Source organism: Limanda limanda, chromosome 5, assembly GCF_963576545.1.
Source record: "Limanda limanda chromosome 5, fLimLim1.1, whole genome shotgun sequence".
Lineage (NCBI taxonomy): Eukaryota > Metazoa > Chordata > Actinopteri > Pleuronectiformes > Pleuronectidae > Limanda > Limanda limanda.
In genome coordinates this window covers 24,027,499-24,048,156 of record NC_083640.1, presented here as the reverse complement: position 1 = coordinate 24,048,156, position 20,658 = coordinate 24,027,499, and the positions used below count along the sequence as shown (strand labels likewise).

At 43.2% G+C, this 20,658-nt stretch overlaps 1 protein-coding gene across 1 annotated transcript; it reads left to right on the top strand.

Annotated features, from left to right (window-relative positions):
• The first annotated feature begins 758 nt into the window (after positions 1 to 758).
• Positions 759 to 19,575, top strand: LOC133002390 (calcium-binding protein 7). The gene is made up of 5 exons (XM_061072193.1): positions 759 to 864; positions 15,825 to 15,968; positions 16,103 to 16,215; positions 17,819 to 17,969; positions 19,445 to 19,575. Exons 1-5 carry the CDS (start codon positions 759 to 761, stop codon positions 19,573 to 19,575), a joined length of 645 nt encoding a protein of 214 aa, XP_060928176.1.
• Positions 19,576 to 20,658: the final 1,083 nt, after the last annotated feature.

Genomic DNA, 20,658 nt, shown 5'->3' with positions numbered 1-20,658 from the left:
TATCTGATGCGGGCGCGGTGCAGCTTCCTTCACACACTGGGACGGACAGGGAATCCATCACCACAGCCTCCGAGGGTCCGGACGCGCGCCCACCTGCCACCTGTGCGCGCACCGGAGAGAGAGAGAGAGAGAGAGAGAGAGAGAGAGAGAGAGAGAGAGAGAGAGAGAGAGAGAGAGAGAGAGAGAGAGAGACACACGTTTACATTGTTCGGTTCATTCCCTCCACCGTGGTTCCCTGTGGATTACATGAAGGTGTGAGGACCGTGAGGACGGAGCGCGTCGGGCGGAGAGCGCGCGTGTCCAACAGGTGGACGCACGAGCGGACCAGACGCACAAACTCCCGGTGGATTGATTGATCACCTGCTAATTTACCCCCCCCCCCCCCCTCCCATCGATCGACCGGTTCTCAGCTGAGACTCAACTATAACCCGCGCTCCTTCGCTGTGCCTCAGATGCGCATTGTCTCGCTCTCAAGTAGTTTCTCTCTCCAGCGACTTGAGTGTTTTCCGTTTCTCTTCCACGCAAAGAATGAAACTGCAATGAGGTAAGACGCCGCCTGTATTTTCCTCATTCATTGAACCCAAAGCGAGGTTTCTCCTGCTCCTGCTCGGCGGAACACTCTGCGGAACCCACCGCTCGCCCCCATCGTCCACTGTCGCGCTGCGGGGTCCCTCGGTGGTCGTGGGGGGGAAGTTGGGATCCTCTCTGTGGACACATCTGCATGTCGAGGGCGCAGGTGGCAGCCAAAGGTCGCAGTCATGCCGATGCATCCAGTCACCTCCACGCTGATGTACCGGGGGATCTGCACCATCCCGGACATGCTGTACAGCCAGCCGGTGAACCTGCCCGAAGACGAAGTTGAAGGTGAGATGATGATAATGATGATGAAGATGAGGATGATGAGGAGGATGCCTAACCCTAACCCTACCTGCTCGTGTTCACCTGAGTGTGTTCACAGTCACAGATCAACACAGGATCCGGTGGTTTTGTCTCATTCTGTGTTTGTGGCTGTGGTGGAGCTCATTCAGCACCATGGACAGCGCACAGAGAGGTTTTAATTGGCTTGTGGTTCCTCATTGATTTCCAATCCCCTTATTTTCTCCTCATCTTACCACATGAGACAGAATCTGCTAAACATAATCAACCACTTTGTTACCTGTGTTACTCAAAGATCAGATAACTTGTTTAATTGGGTTCCATCGATTGGAGATATAGATTTGCAGCTGAGTCAGAGGGTCACAGTTCTCTTCTCAGTTCTGGAGCCGGTTGCGTTAAAAAAAGAAAAAACATCTCTGCAGCTTCTCTGCCGTAAAGTGTTGCTCCTTGAGATGATGAGACATTGTGCCTGAGAAGAAGTAGAAGCTCCTGGTTGGTGGAATCATGGAATTCTGATTTCTTCGAGTTTGATATTCCATATTATTTCTACATATTTTCCAGGGAAGCTGTGAAAACTACAGCTGCTAAATTATTCAAAAAATATGCATGTTAAACGTTTTCTTCTCTCCGCATCATACACATTGAACCTCCACAGCTCTGCAGTAACAGCTGATACCAAATGAAGTAGCCTATCACCCCCTCCTCAACAACCATGACACAGGACAACTGTTCTGAGCAGTTTGTTTCCTTTTCCTGTTTCCTGAGAATATTCACGCCTGCAGCCCTTTTGTAATGTGAACCTGTGACATATGCACATTATCACCCAGCAGCCCCTGGGACATTGCTCCAAGTCCCGAGGCGTGCGTGATGACATTAGCTTCGTGCATTGTTGTCATGTTGTCAGTGTGGTGACGCTGAATTATTTGTTTTTTATTTATCTCCCGTCCTTATTAATCTGCAGCGTTCTGATAGATCTGCATGATTCCGAGTCAGAGAGATTATCGCGAATGCACACGTGTCTTTTAAAGTGTTGCATTTCCCGATGAGGCTCTGACCAACAGGTGTAAATTACAGACAAGCTGGGTCTTGTGAGGGATCTGTCAGTGGGTGCTGGTGTAGAAATCACAGGGAGAAACCTGGAATGAATGAACTGAGCCCGGAGTCGAGTTGAGATTACACAGCCACATGCGCTTCTTTGTGTCATATGCAGAGGGGTTTGTGCTGAACATGAATTGGTTTTGCCTTTGAAAAGATGTTCAAAGAAAAGAAAACACACACACAGCTCAAAAAAAACATCAGGAAATGACGAGAATAGAAGCCAAACGAGTGTCAATGTGCCTCCTGCTTTTTATACTCGTCTGCCCTTTTTTCTTCTCTCAACGAACTGAGCCTGCGATAAAAGAGAAGTGTCAACAATGCCAAAAGTGATCTTTGCATGATGCCATACCTCTGTCATGGCCTTGCATCAGTCGCTTCTCTTTCCTGTCAAACATGATTTGCAGTGTAAAAAGAAGCCGGAGGAAGCCGTTAGGTTGTTGAGACATGAGGAATCTGTGTTTCAGTCTTCAGCCTCCCACTTAAATCCACAGTCCACTTTGGGTGCAATAAACAGACAACACTCAATTTTGACTTTAACTACTCAAGTCAACTTGCACTCTCCTGCTGCGGCCGCTCTCAAGGGGAGCCGTCTGGGCTTTACAGCTCAACGTATAAATCTCAGTTTGACCGGAGAAACGATAAGTTGTGTTCTGCGGAGAGATGGGGAGCAGGAGAGAAGGAGAGCAGGAGAGCAGGAGAGCAGGAGAGAAGGCGACCAGGAGAGCAGGAGAGGAGGAGAGCAGGAGAGCAGGAGAACAGGAGAGCAGGAGAGCAGGAGAGCAGGAGAGCAGGAGAGCAGGAGAGCAGGTAGAGGAGGAGAGCAGGAGAGCAGGGGAGAAGGAGAGCAGGAGAGCAGGAGAGCAGGAGAGCAGGAGAGCAGGAGAGCAGGAGAGCAGGTAGAGGAGGAGAGCAGGAGAGCAGGGGAGAAGGAGAGCAGGAGAGCAGGAGAGCAGGAGAGCAGGAGAGCACAGTCATTCACGGCTAACGGCGGCGACAGGAGCGTTCTCAGCCGCAGCAGAGCAGTGATCCCGTGTGAGGGAGGACTCACGGGTTGCGAATGAGGCAGCTTCGAAAGGCAGAGTCACAGAGGAGGTCGAGCGCTGCTGTCGTCGTCCTTGTCAAACAAGAGACTCACAACCTTTTCCTGCCTGAAAGCACGAGACTGGACTAACAAATACACGACAGGGCTGATTGGTCTGTTAAAAAGCATCGAAAGTGACTGAATAAATATCTTAAAGGCAAGATTCAGGCGTTCAAGCCTCTTGTGTTGCATCTGGAAACAAACCTGCTGTCCTCTGTGTATACAAGTGAACAGCTGCGACGTTTTCCTTCCAAGCAACATGTTGCATTTGGCATATTTTCCACTTTATTGGACTTTTATCTTGGATTTCTCATTTAATTTTCTTTCTCGATCCTTTAAACGTCAAATGTGTAAGATTCAGATTAAAGGGATTCATTGACAAACATGTAATATAACAAATATTATCATACTGATGTTTTTATTTGTGTATTATGACTTTAATGTGTACATTGTTGTGTTTTCATAACGGCACGGTTCTTCCTCTATGGAGGCCGCCATGTTGCATCACCATGTTTCTACGGTAGACAAGTATGGATAAAACAAACTTACTTGAGGGGTACTACAATAAGCACCTTCATCACTAGATGTCACTAAATCCTACACACTGAACCTGTAAAGCACCAGGTTCATTGTACTAAACCACGTCAAATTTACGCTTCAAAATAAGGGCTGAAGAATAAAAAAGATGAAACAAAGATTGCTAGATTTTCTGATGGTTTTGAAATATGCAAGAATTGGTGCTGAACGACCACAAAGGTTGAGGAGGTCAATTTACAGCAAACAGAGGGATTCATGTTACTCTAAGTCCTGCAGATGCTGCAAAGGTCGATAAGCTTGAAATTATAATATGCATTCACACAATCTGGAGGTTCTGTCAGTCAGATTTGAAAAGCTGTGACGTTTCATAAACGTTGATGAGAGACGCGCTGCAGCTGGAGCGACGGACTCCACCTCTTGTCATCATCTTCCCTTGAGAGACGGATGAGAAGTGGAAGTCTGGAGTGTCACATGCATCAGCTCTGCTGTCAAGGAGACAGGCCTTTGTCACGAAACCAAATTGCACATTAGTGTATACGTGTGTGTGTGCGGGGGGGCCTTGTATGAGGACAGGAAGCTGGAGCCCCATTGGCACACATAGCCACGGACGGGCTTTTCAATTACTGGCGTGGACACCTCAGGGAATGGACCAATGGCACCATACTTTGTGAACCACAAGCCTGTCAAAGCTATAATTGGAAGAAAATCCTATTTTTCTGATGCTGGATAAGCCTTTGTGTGCACGTGTGTGTGCATGTGTGTGTATGTGTGGTAGTAGGTGGGGGGTGGCAGCAAGTACCTTAATGTACGATGATGTGAGCATAAATTGAATAGGAGTCCATATTCTCCATTTCCCCTCCCACACAAGAGGGAGGGAAGAACAGTTGGTCATATTACAGGAGCTGAATATAGTTTAGACCTCCGCCACCACTAAAACACACACGTTCACACAAGAACACACACACACACACAAACACACACACAGTGTCAATATCTCTCCAGGTGGAATTAAGTGGGAAGCCCATTTCCACACTGCCCAACAACACTCCTATTTGTAAGCAGCTTCAAAATAGTCCCAGGGCTGAGCTTAAAGTATTTGTAACAGGTCCCCGAGTGAGGCTCATGTAAACAGACGCCAGCAGTTTTCTGTCGGCAAAAGCAAAAACACAGGACTGGAGCCGAGTGTCTGCATCTTTCTGACAAGTTAGTGACCGGTGCACAACTTCAGCAGCTGAAGAGAACACACAAAATGAAACCCACACACAAATGAAACCCACATTTAAATCCAGATCTTTACTTGGATCCAGATACCAACCCCCTTAAATTTGTATAATAAAAATTAAGAGCTTCTTCCCTGGTTCATAAAACATCCTCCCACCGAGTTTCTTGATAATCCATCCAGCAGTTCTTCTGTAAAACCTTCATCATGGAGACAATAAAAGATCAAAATGTTTACGAATATCATCATTCACATTTTCATTGCTTCCTTTAGTCAATTTGTAGGTAAATAAAAGCTTCAGGGGATTAATTCAATTGTAGAATTAGTTATTCCTCCTGAGAATTGTCCCAAAAAACCTCATAAACACATTTATTCATTTGGAAGTGTGAAAACAGAATTTATTCATAACTAATCAGAAAACACTGACATAAAGGTAAATTAATTCATTTGAAAAACACGAGCAAGCTGCTACAAAAAGAGACTGTTTTCAAACGGCTGAATTGTATGTGTAAAAACTTGAAAATTACAAAAGCTGCAGAGGACTCAATTAACTCGTAAAAAAAGTGGTAAATACTCTGTTGAAATCTCAGTCAATATGCTACTTCATCTTTTTGCAAGTAAATTGACAACTCAAATTAAAGCTGTTTTTACTTGCAGACATCTTAAGGGAGAGAAAGGCAGCCAGGACAGTTTTATAACTAAAAAACATTCACAGGCGTCACTAAAATTACAATTATACAATAAATATCCATAAGCATGAAGCTCGACTTCCTCCATGTGATTCGGTGCAGGAAGCCTCATCTTCATCGCTGTCACACAAATGAAAGTGAATCCAGAGTCAAACTGTCTCAGGTGCCGCAGCAAATACAGAATCTCCAGAGGAGGATTTTACACTCGTAGCTCGACTGTCTGCACTGATCAGAATCACTGCAGACGACTAAGTTCCCTCTGCATCTGTTCTGTGGCAGAGTGACAAGGGGCTTCCCTTATCTCAGGATCAAACACAGATTGGACTGTCACCCCCCCTCCCTCAAGAGACAGGAAGCGGAGATGAAACAAAACAGGAAGCGGAATTGGAATCAAGGGAACAAAGTCACTGAGGCCAAGAAGCTTCTTTCTTTGATACAGAGGGACAGTAGAAACACAAGCTGATCAGTCCTCGTCCTTACGGTTTCCACGTTGGTGATTGGATTGTAAATAAAGACGGATGAAGCGTCTCCACTTTCTGGCACAAAAACAAAGCCAAAATAAACCTGGATACTGGAACTGCCATCTTGCCCTGGTGACGCCAGTGTCTGTGAAGTAGTGATCTGACATCGATGTCCCTTGGATACACACCAAGTCTCGACCAAGTCTCAACTGTCAATCATTATATTCATCGTAGCATCAAATAACAAGTCAAAACCAAATTTATCCAAAGTTAGTACTTAAAATAAGGATGTGAATAAGATCTACATAAAATGACAGAAACCGTATTTTAGATGTGTACCTTGACTTTTTGATTTTGTCCATGTTCCATCTTCTAACATGGAGGAGACAGAGTTTATGACCTTAACTGCAGCCAGCCACCAGGGGGAGATTCAGATTCACGATCCATAAATCAATTTTTTTTTTACAACACTGCAGATTCTGAAACCAGTTCATCACCGGGAAATCTCAGTATCTTTGCGTAGATCATTAATCACAGCCTTCAAGTCTCCATTAACACATTAATTTCACTAAATGAAGGTTGTCTGTCTCGATAAGAAGTTAGTTTGATTTGTCGCAGAGACGAGTTTGAGTTGGATGTGAGGTCTTTTCTGTAAAGTGAGTTCATATTGGTAAAATATTCACTGCAGAGTCTGAAACTGTGAAAGTTGCTGCCATATGCTTGTGGACCCCCGACACTAATTGGGTTGTTTTCTTTCTCCCTAAGTCACAAAAACGCACTCTTTTCATTAGGAGCTCAGACTTGCTCGCTGCAGTTTGCTTTCAGTAGCAAAAGTTGAACACGCTACTGGGACTTATTTTTTCTACATTTTGTCGTCAGTTGTTCCCTCAGCAGTTTTTGGGGACTTTGCAGATTTGTGTTTGACTGACAGCAGCGCATTAAATAAAAACACTGACTTCCCTGTGTTCCTGACGGCACAAATCGCCTGTGAGCCGATCTTGATGTTTCTGCACGACTCCCACTGAAGCTGCGGCAGAGAAACATTGACTCATTTCTTTGCCCCGAGGTGGAGGGTTGACTTCCACTCCTTTGGAAAGACTTACATGAATACAAATGAAGATATTTAAAGACATCGGCATCTGCTTGGCAAGACAGAAAATTATGCACACAACGTATCGCTGGTGCAGAATGCGTGGGCGTAGCGGGGGTGTACTTCCAAGGGGTCAACTGAGACCATTTTTTAAAAACGTAAGCTTCTCAGGAAAGATTTGGACAACAACACATAACAAAAAATGACCAATCGTGATGTGCTGGCTCATTTTCAGGAGGATGACACGTGCACATGATCTCCATGCATTTACCTAAACACATATTTATCTGTCCTGCTCACTTCAGCTATTGAGAGGAAGGTTCTCTCCCAGGAAATTAGACTAATTATGGTTTCCTATTGAAAGAAACACCTTGATTCACCCCCAGATAAATCCCCCGAACAAACTGTTAGTTTCGCCTTTCAGAGATAAGAGCCCTCGAGCGTGTTGACAGAAATAAAACAACCAAGTATTCTCTCTCTGAAAAAGACAATCGAGCTAGAAGCTGTTTTTTTTTATCCACTGCATGCCAACACATCACAAATCTCCACTTTCTGTCTTCTGTTAAATCCTTTTGACATAATTTCCAAGTGTGGGAAACATCCGTTTAGAACCCAGACGGATTTGGTTGGTGATTAACAAAGAAGAAAGACGTGGCGGCATCAACAGCGCCGACTGCTCTAATTGTTAAATCGCTCCAAAGTGAAACGCCTGTGTCATGTTTAGAGTCCGTTGTCAGAATTAAGACGTCGGTGATATTTGATTCGTGAGCATCTACCTGATAACACACTCCATCCCAGGAAGGTGAGGCACAGTGCGAGGCGAGAGGGAAGGGGGTGGATCTGTCGTAAAATAACACAATACAACCCTGGGTGAGGAAGTAAATACAAGACTCCTCCAACTTCATCCATGGGGACCTGGGGGGAACCCATGAAAAGCATCCTGCTCGCATCCCTCTCCTTAATGGGAAAGCGGTCCCAGACTTTCCCTCCCCACTGTAGGCAATCAGGGCCGAGGATGATGAATCCGTCTCTGTGCGTCTCGCCGTCGCTTCCCGTCACGTAAGTGATGGAGAGTCATCTCGAGCAATCTGCCCGACAGACACAGACACGGGCAGGAATGGATCTGCAAATGGCTCCGTGGCTTGTATTACCCGGCCTGGATGAGACGGGCGGCATATGAAAAAAGGCTCTCACTTGACATAGATGGTGATAAAGATGTGAGCGTGAAACGAGCCATTTCTCAGAGGGTGGGGGGTGGTGACCCGGCACCACAGCTGGCAAAAGCCACAGGTTGCATCAGTGGAGTGAAACTGCCTCGGGAAAGGATTTAGTCGGCAGGTTGTTCCCTTAAAGCATCAATACTGGAAAGAGGAAAACAACCAATCCAGGCTCAACTTTTTGGGGAGCTGTCATGTCATAATCTTTATGTACAGTCTATGTTTAATAAATACAAAAAAGGCTTATTGGTTACGAGTCATTTCAGGGCGATTTGACACTTTAACATTTCAGCTTTTCACAGTCGGGCTCTCCAGGTAATTACTCCGCACATATTAATGATGTGTGATATTAATCTTCGTCTCTCTGCCAGAATTCAAGAGCCAAATTCCCAGAAGGACAATTGAATCCTTCAACACAAGCTTAAAAATGAAGCAAATTGTTTTTTTCTTTACTTCTCATCACTTTATTACATGAAACTGCAAAGAAGCTGATATTTGAAAACAATCTTTAACCCAGTGACCAGTCACAGTCTCATATTAGACAGAGTGCTGCTTTCATCTCCCGTTAATCAGCTGCTGTAATCCGGTCCCTGACAGCCCAGCCGGCCAAATTGGGTTTTGTTGGAAAACATGTGGTGCAGATTAGCGGGGGAATATCATGAAGTGCTGTGATTATGGCTGTCAGGTCGGATGAAGTTAAGTCATTTATTTCCATTATGATCGATTGCCACGAAGGAGTGGATGCAGCAGACTTTATTACCTGTGAAATGAACTGAGATGAGTTCTGGAAGGTGAAGTACTTTCTCTCCCGGGTAATTTCTCCTCCCTTTGATGAGCAATACCTCAAAGTCTAAATTAGACAATAACAAAATCCTGCCACAGAAAAATTGCATCCGTATATAAGTGTGTGGCGAAGCGATGACGTAGTGTGCGTGGGGGCTGTAACTCAGGGCGGCCGCCTCTGATCGTTTTCCGCTGACCTTTGTTTGAGGTTTTTCTCACGGCTTTGTCTCTTTGTGGATATCGGCTCCAGCTCAGCTCGGTATGAAAACTCGAGGCTTTGGAAAAGCGAGAGGGAGTGAAAAGATATTGAGGCCGGATCGATAAATCCCCCTTTTCTACAGGAATAGAAAAACAAAAGAAGGTGAGAAGAGGGCTGAAATTACACTGACTTTAATCATTCAAGGTCAAATGGAGGTGATGACGCTGGTGAGGAGGATAAAGGACCTCACCTGCATCAGAGGTTCAAGCGCCTGAGATTCAAAGAGCCGGGAGGGAGTTCCAATCCAAACCCAGACTACATAGACTCTGCCATATACCCAGATTAATACCCCAGAGCCTTGTTAGAAACCCGTTATGGTTACATTTAAATCTTCTGTGGTCCCAAATTGGCCCAATCCAGCTAAAGATGGATAAATGTTGCTAGGGGTGTTTAAAAATAGTCGCCCAAGGTTCACACACATTCACACGCAACACACATACACAGACACAGAGCGAAGCTGTGTTGTTCCTCACACTGATAAGGTCTTACATAAAGAGTGGGAGTGCTGCAATTACAGATCCAACGCACCCCCGAGCAGATGCAGGTCTCACCGAGGCGAGGAGGATCTCTGGCTGCCAGAACCAGGTCTGGATTATATTCACGGACATTCACCCATCGCAAAAACAGCCACAGAGTTCTGCTCCAAGTGTGTAATTAGCAAAAACCTTTTCCTGATGCTAAATTTAGAACGGAAAAGGGGAAGGCTTTGCTCCAAGCAAGCCTCAAATATCCACGGAAATATTCCCCATGTGATCTGTTTCTTTTGCTGCTCGTATAAGACAAAGATTAGAGCTGTGATCACTTTGGGGCTGTGTCTTCTGCAGACTCATAGCAAAGAGAAGGTGGATGTCAGGCTCCTCCTCACTGATGTTTATTCCTCCGCATGAATCAGCTCCGTTTCCAAGTGATTCCTGCCTTTGTCTCCACAGACGTTAAACCAGTGCGGCTCATTGATATCAGTGCTCGCTGGAGAGCGGTGCAGCGAGAGCACGCCGCACCTTTCTCTCTTGTGGGAGGTCGGCGTTAGATGTTTGCCTCTTGCAGCTCGCGATCCCAACTTGGGCTTTTCATCCTCTGTCGGAGCGAAACACAAGGGAGCGCGTGGTGCCGCGTCTTTGAAGGCCAACAAGCACCTCGCTGACTTCAAAGCAAATAGCACATTCCAGTGTTATAGCACTTTCAGCAAAGATATTCACACCTCCTCTGAGGAGCTGAGGTCCCAGAGAACAAGTGTACGATGTTAACAAATGCAGCTCCTCAATATTTAGATAAATCATGTGTATATTAATAAGGTGTAAAAGTAAAATGATATTAACTAAAAGGTCATTTATCTATTTGAAAACACAGTCTTTCAGAAATCATGTTTAAATACGACTAACATGCAACAGTTAAGATGCTGTGAAGGAAAATAATTGCGACTGGATTATTTTTTTACGTTTTCTCTCAACTTAGTTAAGAAATTTAATAGATTTAGATTAATGGGTGAGTTACAATTATGTTGACTCTGGATGTGCCAGTAAAATGTTCAAAGATTAGTTTTTCTACCAAGACCAGAGCGTCATTAGACTCTAACAGGGCAAGGTGACAGTGGTCTACCTTAAAGAAACACCATGTCACTTTTACTGAGCAACAGCGCCCCCTGCAGCCACGTGTGGTGATTAAACCTGTTTGGCTCCATGTCTGAGCGATCACGTGTTTTTCATGTAAAGGAAAAAACCTAATTCTATTAATGTTTTGACTCCAGAGTCCCACTAAGCAAACTTAAACACATCTGAACGGTAGATATTACCCACGATCCCCGGCTTCCTGAACCAGAAGAGCTGCTGCTGTTACAAATCCACCAAACTCTGTGTAGAATTTTTCATAATTTAAGGTCCCTGCTGAATATTGGAGATAAACTCTGGTTTTCAACTGATCTTCAGCTTTAGTCTTCAACTCGTTGGAGCTGATTCTGACAGTTGAAGCTGTGACTCTCAGTCAGTTCTTCTCACAGGAGATCGAACCCACTCACTAAAGTTACAAACAGCAGACATCAGGGTAAGAGAGGGAATGAAAGTCCCTGTCCCTCACCTGTTGCTCTGGAAGTCATGGTCTGCATGGGGAGAGTCCTCACAATAGATCCCTAGTCCTGAACTTCTCCTGAAGCTGTGGTTATCCTTGGTAAAAAATGTCAGGTAGTAAAGATCAGCTCAGATAAATCAGTAGAATATAAACAAGAAATTACACTAAGCCGATTGTTTTCGCACCAAAAAATATCAATATTGTGACAATCAAGTAATCAGTGATACTCAATTAATCATAGCAATCATGAAAAAGGCCGAACATGTTTTGGGGGTTTTGCCTCTGAAAGGTCAGGATTTGTGTTTATTATTGTTCACTGTTCCTGCTCAGGTTATGAAGTGCGGCTCAGACTGATAATGTCACCTCGGGCTGCGGGAACTTGTGACTGCAATATATTATTGTTAGAGTAGAATGGAAATAATTCTTAGTTGCAGCCCCTGAGTCAAACCATTCTATGTTATATACAACATGAGGAATTCACCAAGAGTGTGAAATATTATGTCGTAAACCCACTGATCATTCTTTTACTTCTATGATTTGATTTAAATCACATGAAAGTGATTTTAGCTTCCGAAACAATTACGTCTCTTTTTCCTCTATGTGGTCATACGTGTTCATTTGCTCACACAGTGGAAATGGAAGATTATCGTTGTCTCTCCAGGGGGTAATTAAGATAGAGGTTTATCTCTTTGAGAGTTGATCTATCTATGAAAGAGGAATTAATTATTTTGGGATGATTAGTCAGCCTCTGTTACTCGCTCTGTTTTACTGTAGACATGTTTTCATTCCAGTAGCTCTGTCCCGGTTTCAAGCAGAGCCAAGCACTTTCAATAATACATTTATAGATCCCAGCTTTACACTTTCATATCTCACTAGAGTTGATAAGCCAATTATCTTATTTCAGGACTGAGGCCTTTGTATTCTATAAATGGTTCATGATAGGGTATCAAAATCCTCCCACGCCAAATTGCTCACATTTCTATTTCTACATCGAACACGGTGCACCACTCAGGAGTCGGGAGGTTTCGCTCACCTTGACCTTGGTTACAACAAATAAAGCTTTCAGGGGGAGACGGGAGAATTCGCCGAAACTGTTTTGGCACCTTATTGGGAACGTGTTTGCCTCCTGCGACGTGGCAACATGTTCAAGTGTCTAGTGGAAAGCACCTCCCCCCTCCCCTCTACCTAAAGTCAACAGATGGAGCCGGGGACCTCAGGTGGAGACGGAGGGATTGCAATTCTCTAAACAATGAGATCAGGGAAGGAGAAGAGCACACGGCTCTGGGTGGGCTCAGCGATTCAAACCCAAACCTGCAGTCAGACATTTTGCAGGGGAAAGCCACGTGAAAAGTAGCTGCCGCTGCCGATGCTGCTGCTGCCGCGACGGCCGCTCAGCTGGGTTCAGTGAATTGCACGGCCGGATGTAATCCGCTGTAATACATGATTGCCAAGTACCTCTGTCCCTGTGGAACGGTTTCTGTTCAGTTTACTTGATTACAACAACAAATTTCCTGAAGCCTTGCTGTAGGATGTTTAACTCAGACTGACACACATACACACATACACACACACACACACACACACACACAGTTTCCTGCCATCGTCGATATTCTACGTTTTGTTTTCCAACTCAGATATTTGTAACATATTGTCACGCCGTGGATTTTGGCCTGAGACTTGGGACGTTTGTTTTTGTTCTGAAACAGCATTTCCGATTTACCAGACTCTGAGCTTTGGGGTGATATCGATAAAGTTTGTTCAATATTACAAGTAGTTAAGTACTTTACAGACATTTTAAAACCATTGTGTGAAATGTTAACTTTTTTTACATTTTCAGTTTTATTTTGCGTCACTGATCACGTTTTATTTTGATTTCATTCTTCATTGAAAACTCCTGTAATCGTATCTTTTCGCTTCGCTTATATTTTCCTCTCCTTCAACCATCCAAACAGGTTTTTTAAAAGCCAGACACAATTTACAGAGAGTTCACACTCAGCATCATCCTCATCTTAAGATTCTCCTCCTGCTCTGCTCGTTTGTGTGCTAATGAGGTGTGTGACACGAGGATGTGACAATCCCAGATTTGTAGGTGACTGGTTGGTGGATGCCCCTGCATGTAAATGAAGGGATCTGGTCCCTGGCTAAGAGTAAACAAGTTGAGAATGAGGACAGAATATGCAGCAGCGCGGAGAAATTACCTGCTTGACAGTTTCCTTCGCGGCGTCAATGTTAGAGTGTGTTTCTAAAAGTGTGGTTAAGGGCTCTGACATCTTGTTGATGAGCTTTGGGTTCATGTAGAACGTGGTGTTTTGTCTATTTTGGAAAGGTGGCTGTGTAGTTTGTCTTCTGTTGTTGTTAAACTTGTCGCCACTGCAATAGATCATCATCTTGATTTGGTTTAGGTTTTTATGCCTGATGCCTTTTGTGATGCCGCCTGGGTTTAGGAAAAGAAATGTGACCAGAGCATAGACTGAAAACGTAAAATGCAGATCATCTAGCAATTAAAATTCCATACCTGCTCAACTACAGGTGGTAACTGACTATAGTTGTAGAACAAATCACAGGCAGAATTTAATAGACTTGGAGAATTCCGTTTAAACCAATTGAAATAAGTGAACCAGTACCAATAGAAAACATTGAAAAGAAAGATGAAGGGCTTTTTTTGGCTATCGGATAATTCAAAAACTAAAAAAACACGTCAAACTTCACAAATATTAAAGTGTCTTAAATTTATACACAACAACACAATATGCTGCATGTCAGAAAAGTAAAAAATACAAGAAAGTTTCCATAACAGAAAGTGAACGGAAGATTCTGGACTTACAATTTCGAAGTAGTAGAGATGACCTTGTGTTTTGTCTCACACACTAATTATCAAATACCAACATTACCAACAGAGCAGCAGCTAATCCACTTCTACCAGAGACTAACACACACACACACACACACACACACAAACACAATGATTACTACATTTTCAGTTTGATTTGAGATTCTGAGCCTTGATACAAACATCCAGAACTCTAAGGTTCACTAAATATTTTACAATCCACACATGTTGCAGATGTTCTTGTGCTGCAGTGTCAGTTTTCTCTGTAGTTGACTCATTATTTTACTTTCACTACATCACCTCTTTTGAATATTGGGTTCAACTTTCCCTGTCAATCCTTTGTCTTGGAACATACTGGGCTGATAGAATCTAGGAAACAGCCGGAAAGCTACACTTTCCTGTCGAGTGCACTCTGAACATTTCCTCTGCAGGTTATTTTTGGCATTAAAGCTGTGCAGAGTTTGGCAGCTGTGTGAATAAGACTTCATAGGTTTGATTCATCCTCAGAAAATTTAAAATATAAGAAGGCAGTGAGTTCTGCCCTATTTTTCACTTCACTGTTAAACTGACAGCCGCAGCTTCTTTGCAGAATATGGTTTTACACATGTGGTTTTCAGCTCATAAATACAATACATTTCTCCAGGTTGAAGCAGCTAATTATTGACTCAACCAGGGAGGATATATTTTGCACCTGTCTCTTTTTATGTTTGTTGGTTGGTTTGTTCTTATGTTAGTTAGAAGGAATACGTAAAAACCTCTGAACAGATTTCTACGCAACCTGATGGAAGGATGTGGTATTGGTTAGGGAAAAATCCACTTGATTTTAGTGTGATCAGGGAGCAGATCACAGGAATTATTTTTTTACTTTAATATTGTTTTTACCAGGAAATAATTAATGTATCATGATGAGAAAATCAAGGCACATTCAGGGAACTGATATCTATGAGTGTGTGAATCTTTTTTGCATCTTGATTGAATGTCAGGCCTTTGGCCAAAGTATTGAATGATTTTGTCAGATTATAACTTGTAATTGATTATTTTTATTGTGTTGTATTGATAATTATAAGTCTCAGTATGACTTTCACCACTGTGTAATGCATTAGTATCATGTATGAGGCGGAAAACTGTTTACGACGTTTTAGAATCTACATTTCCGTAAAAATGCGGTCATATTTTGCTCAGATGTGAGACTTATCTTAATGGACTGATGTTAGACGTAGAGTCCTGTGAGCATTTTAGTTGAAATCAACATAAAAGGTGATTAAACAAAGTCAAGTTTTCCGATGCCACAGGTTTGACTCAAGGTCGAACTCCTCAGTCCAGTCAAAGCCTTTAAGTTGTATTAATCCCCATGAAGTTTAAGTTTCAGGTTAAGCCAGAGAGAATCGCTTTAAATCCTGAGCTCAGCTCTCTTTATTTATTATAAATCATTTTTGTCTCATTGAACTGGTGGATTCTGTTCTCTAAGCTGCCAACCCACATATAACTATGACTCAAGCATTGATGCAGCATAGCAAATGTGTCTTTGGTGCGTTGACCATTTCCTGCTCTCATCTCCCTCTCTGCTGAAAGACTTGAGCTCATGTGTGTGTGTGTGTGTGTGTTTGTGTGTTTCCTCTGCAGAGATCCGCGAGGCCTTCAAAGTGTTCGACCGTGATGGAAACGGATTCATCTCAAAGCAGGAGCTGGGGATGGCCATGCGCTCCCTCGGCTACATGCCGAACGAGGTGGAGCTGGAGGTCATCATCCAGAGACTGGACATGGACGGTGAGGCACATCCACAGATTGTTATCATCTCAAATCCCAGTATAGTATAGAAACTTGACTCTATTTGTGTAGTGTAGTGTAGCACGTCCTACAAGCAGTGAACGACAAACACCAACTGTTCCTCCTTTCTACAGGCGATGGCCAGGTGGACTTTGAGGAGTTTGTCACTCTCCTGGGCCCGAAGCTGACGGCAGCTGGGTTGCCGGATAAGTTCCACGGCGCCGACTTTGACTCCGTCTTTTGGAAGGTGCTCATTATTCAGTCACTCATTTCCTGCCAATTAGAGAGAAGACAGACAGCGGAGACGCAGGCTGTAGCAAACCCCCCGAAGTACAGAGCCTCTGCCACTGTACGACTTTAAAGGAAATCCAAAATTAATGATTACATTCACTGTCTTTAAAGGGAGAGGTTCGGATTCCCTCAGGAAATGTATCCTTCATCGAGACTCGGACTTCTACGTCTTTGTGTGTGGCTCCACCATCAGTCTTTATGTAGAACAGCCAGGATTTATTTGCAGACACCTTATTAGATCATACTTGATAGAATCAACAACTCGCTCTGACACTGGGATGGAAATGAGGGGGACGGCACTCGTGTCAGAACCACCTTTGTTGCAGTTACGTGATAACAGAGCTGGAGAAGCCGTGAGAAAACCGGCTCCAAATTGATTGTTAAAGCGAGAGGGGATTTATGGGAATTCTCTCTGCAGTCAGTCAGTGCAGGAAAAGGATGAAAAAGAAGATTGTCAGCCCAAGCCTTCTGCTGGGAAAGCCAAGAAACCCGTGGGATTGTTGAAGAAGCTGCATAGCTTCACATAACATTATATAACTAAGTTGTAGTATCAAGCATGTGCTGCTGGATTGATCACTCCCAGCCTCCGGTCACTCTGCTGAACTGCAGCTCGCTGAGTAACACGATCTTTACAAGCAGGCACCGATCCAGGATTAGGTTTTTTAGTTTTCGGTCTTAGTCATTCACGTTTATTTTATTTGACTCAGATTTTACATAATACCAGTGCTGGAATACAACCAGGGACGTTTAGTCCAAAAAAAATTATTTTTGTTACTGTATACCATGTATATTAGGCACTACTACTAAAAGGTATGTGCAGTATGATCCAAAAACATTCAGTATAATAGTACGACAAAGTCAGTAGCCATAATGCATACTTTTAATTTTGATACTTTCCTTACATTTTGATAATAATACTCAGGTACGGAAATACATTTTTAAAGGATTTGTGGTGTGTATGGTGTACTACTGATAGTTTGGTTCCAACACTGTATAATGCACTAGAATTTTTTCATAATATAGTTAAATATAGGTTTTAGTTATAACCTTAAGTTACATTTTAGCTATAATTTTTTTAAACCTACATTTGAGTAAATAATTTCATCACATTTTGTCCCTAATTGTCAGACGTCCTTCTGTTTTGCTATTATATTAGAGGTAGTTCATTATTAGCACTTTTAAATATGGATGAGAAAACAAATTAGCAATATCTTAATGAGGTTTACCAACATGCTGCAGTTTGAACTCGGTTTTCCAATCGTTAAACCACACCGCTTAATCACCACATAGGAACTTCCATGGGAGGGGACCTTCAATTCTGGAGGTCAAATTAATTCAGGTGAAACACATATACAAACTTTGTATTTATAATTTACTTATAATTCCATAACCTGATTCCCTAATAAAGTAAATATTTTCTGTACTGCTGTTATTGTTCACTCCGTGTTTGTTTTGTTTGTGTGCCTACATGCTGTATGCATGTGCACGTGTGTGCTTGTGTCCAGCCTTGTATCCGCATTAATGTTCAATTACATGTGTGTGTGTGTGTGTATCTCCAGACAGACATGCAGAAGCTGACAGTAGAGGAGCTGAAGAGGCTTCTGTACGACACCTTCTGTGACCACCTCTCTATGAAAGACATCGAGAACATCATCATGACCGAGGAGAACCACATAGAGAACCCTGGGCAGTGCCAGGTGGATATAGACAGTAAGGAAAACCCTTAAATAATAGACCTGTGCTGTTTATGTTGTGGTTTGAAAGAATTGGTTTGGCCCAGAATTGGCTCACACCGTAATCCGGCCCACATAGCACGTGTAGTTATGGCACCTGGGTAGTCTGCTCCTGTTTTCCAGATCCAGGCCAGTTCTATTTGGGCCACAGTCGCCATTTACCACATGGGCTAATTGTTTGCCATATCTGCCACTAAAGGCCCTCTTTGTTGGGGGGATCTTTGGGCCACGTTTGCTTTTTTATAAATGGGCCACTTTAGGCTCATATCCATTTTGTGCAGGGTCCAGAGGTGCTGTATCATTTCCTTAAGTGGCCCAGGTGCATATGCTATTTGGAGGTCAAGCAATATTCCCAAAAGTACTATTTTCGTTTGAAATGTAAATGAGTAATTTCCCCTAAATTGCACACAAACACTGGACATTCACCCCAGCTTATCATTTGTCAAATCAAAAATCCATGATTCCCTTAGATTTTGACAGCAAAGATAGACAGGAAGCAAGGGAGACAGAGGGAAGGATGTGTAACTGGCAATACTCAAATAAAGTTTTATCTTGGCTCTGGGCACCAGAACAACATTTTTATATTTTTCAATGAATGAAATGATCTGCATGGCTTTGATCTCTGTGAAATTACTGAAGCAGAAAGCCTCCATATATGATATTATAAATTACTGCGCCATAGTGAAAGCGCCGCCCGCACAGGATACATGGAGTCATTGAAATGCAGGAAATCCCTAACGGAAGCAGAAGTGTAAAAGTGTCCGCACTATAACAAAGTAAATTATACATCTTCATTAGAAAATAGCTGAAATATTCCTTAAAGGGGGAATTTACCGGATGCAATTGAGGATTCTTTGCTTTTTAGGTAGTCCAAATGGTCATTTTTCGTAAGTGTAAATTCAACGACTGCTGGAGCCTTTACAAACCTAATCTGTTGTTTTCAATAAGGAACTCTTTTGTGAGGTGTTTTTCTCTGAGAACAGCAATTACCTCTGGAGGAAAGAGAGATAAATCAAAAAGCTGAATTAATTTTAAGCAGCTAGAAAAATCAATAACACACTTTGCTCTGGTCCGACTGCCTTGGCTCTTTCCTCGGATGCTGCTGCTCGTACGCTGCACCTTTCCTCAGGGGGCTGCTGGTTTGATGAGCATCGTTTAATATGCCAGTCAGGTGCCAGTCCATTTGTGTGTTGTTCCAAAACTCCAATCAACATTTCAATCTAGATGCAGTTACGCAGCATACAGGTGTGAAAACAAAGATTTCTTGGCTGTGTTCATCCCGTATAATTGTGTTCATGTAATTGTAAGGTTCTGTGATGAGCTTCTTCATTCGGAAATGACTATCAGATGTCGTTCAAGCGTTAAATAACTCCAGATTCAATGGACCTTCAGGTATTATTTTCATTCACCCTTTCCCTCCCATCACATTTTTTTTTACGTTTCTCTGTGCAGGTTCCAGCCCGACGCAGCATGTGAAGCAAACCTGTGTGCGCAAGAGCCTGATATGCGCCTTCGCCATCGCTTTCATCATCAGCGTCATGCTCATCGCAGCCAATCAGGTGCTGCGGAGCGGCATGAAATAGGAGCTGTGGCGTTTTCAGCCTTGACCACCACCTAAAGGCTGCCTTACAGATAAATGACTGAGAGATAAAGCTAGCAAAATAAAAAATAGAAGAATTCTACAGACAATCACCCAGCTGTAAAACAGGCTAACATATGACTGCTGGAGGCACCAAGGACACCACATGTGCAGGAATCTGTCTTGGGGACAGAGACAAGCTAACAGCTCATGGAATACCAAGGACAACAGGACCTCACATGTAAAGAGACAGAGGCGAGTGTTAACTTGGACAGCTGAAAATACATATCACTATTCATAATACAGCATTTAGTATTCATTAGCTATGTCTATTTGAGCAGTGTTGCATTCACTATGGTGGCAGCTATAGAGAGAAGTGTAGTGACTGTCCAGTTTTGTATTTTTGAGTGTGCCATACAGTTAATTATAAAAGAGTAGAAAGAAATCTGTGAAATATTGTGGGGAACATTGCAGAAAATGTATTCCAGAGTCTGGAAAAGTGTTTTTGTAAGGTTTGGTGTGCACAGCGATGTGTGGGAGCAGTGCATGTGGTGCAACATTGTTCAAAAATAAAAAATAACCTCTTGGGAATAACAACAGCGCGGTAAGAAACTGGCAGGTGTAGGTTTCCAGGGATATGCCCATGATTGTGTGGATGGTGTCATTCATTCACATGCTGCAGGGCTTCAGGCTGAGCCGGGGGGGAAGCGGGTCAACACCTCTCAGGAGGAAGGTGTTTGGGTCTGAATGTGAAGGTAACTGGCTGGAAAGTGGCTGGACACATGCAGTAAACACTCAGCTCTGTCTCCACAGGGGGGCTTGCGGGCCTTGGAGGGTGACCATCATCTATGCATGAAGTGCATGGATTTAAAAACAGTCGTCTTGACACATTTGTAAAAGTTCTTATCAATGTATTAATCATTGTGACTGTGTAACAGAGCTGTTCTCAATACTTTATGACAACTGTGAGCAATTGTTTGTGGTGCAGGGGATCAGCAATCACAACAACAGTAAATTATACTACTGCATGAAAAAGAAGGGCTGCTTTAGTACATGCTCGTGAAAACTATCCCTGATCGCTACCCTA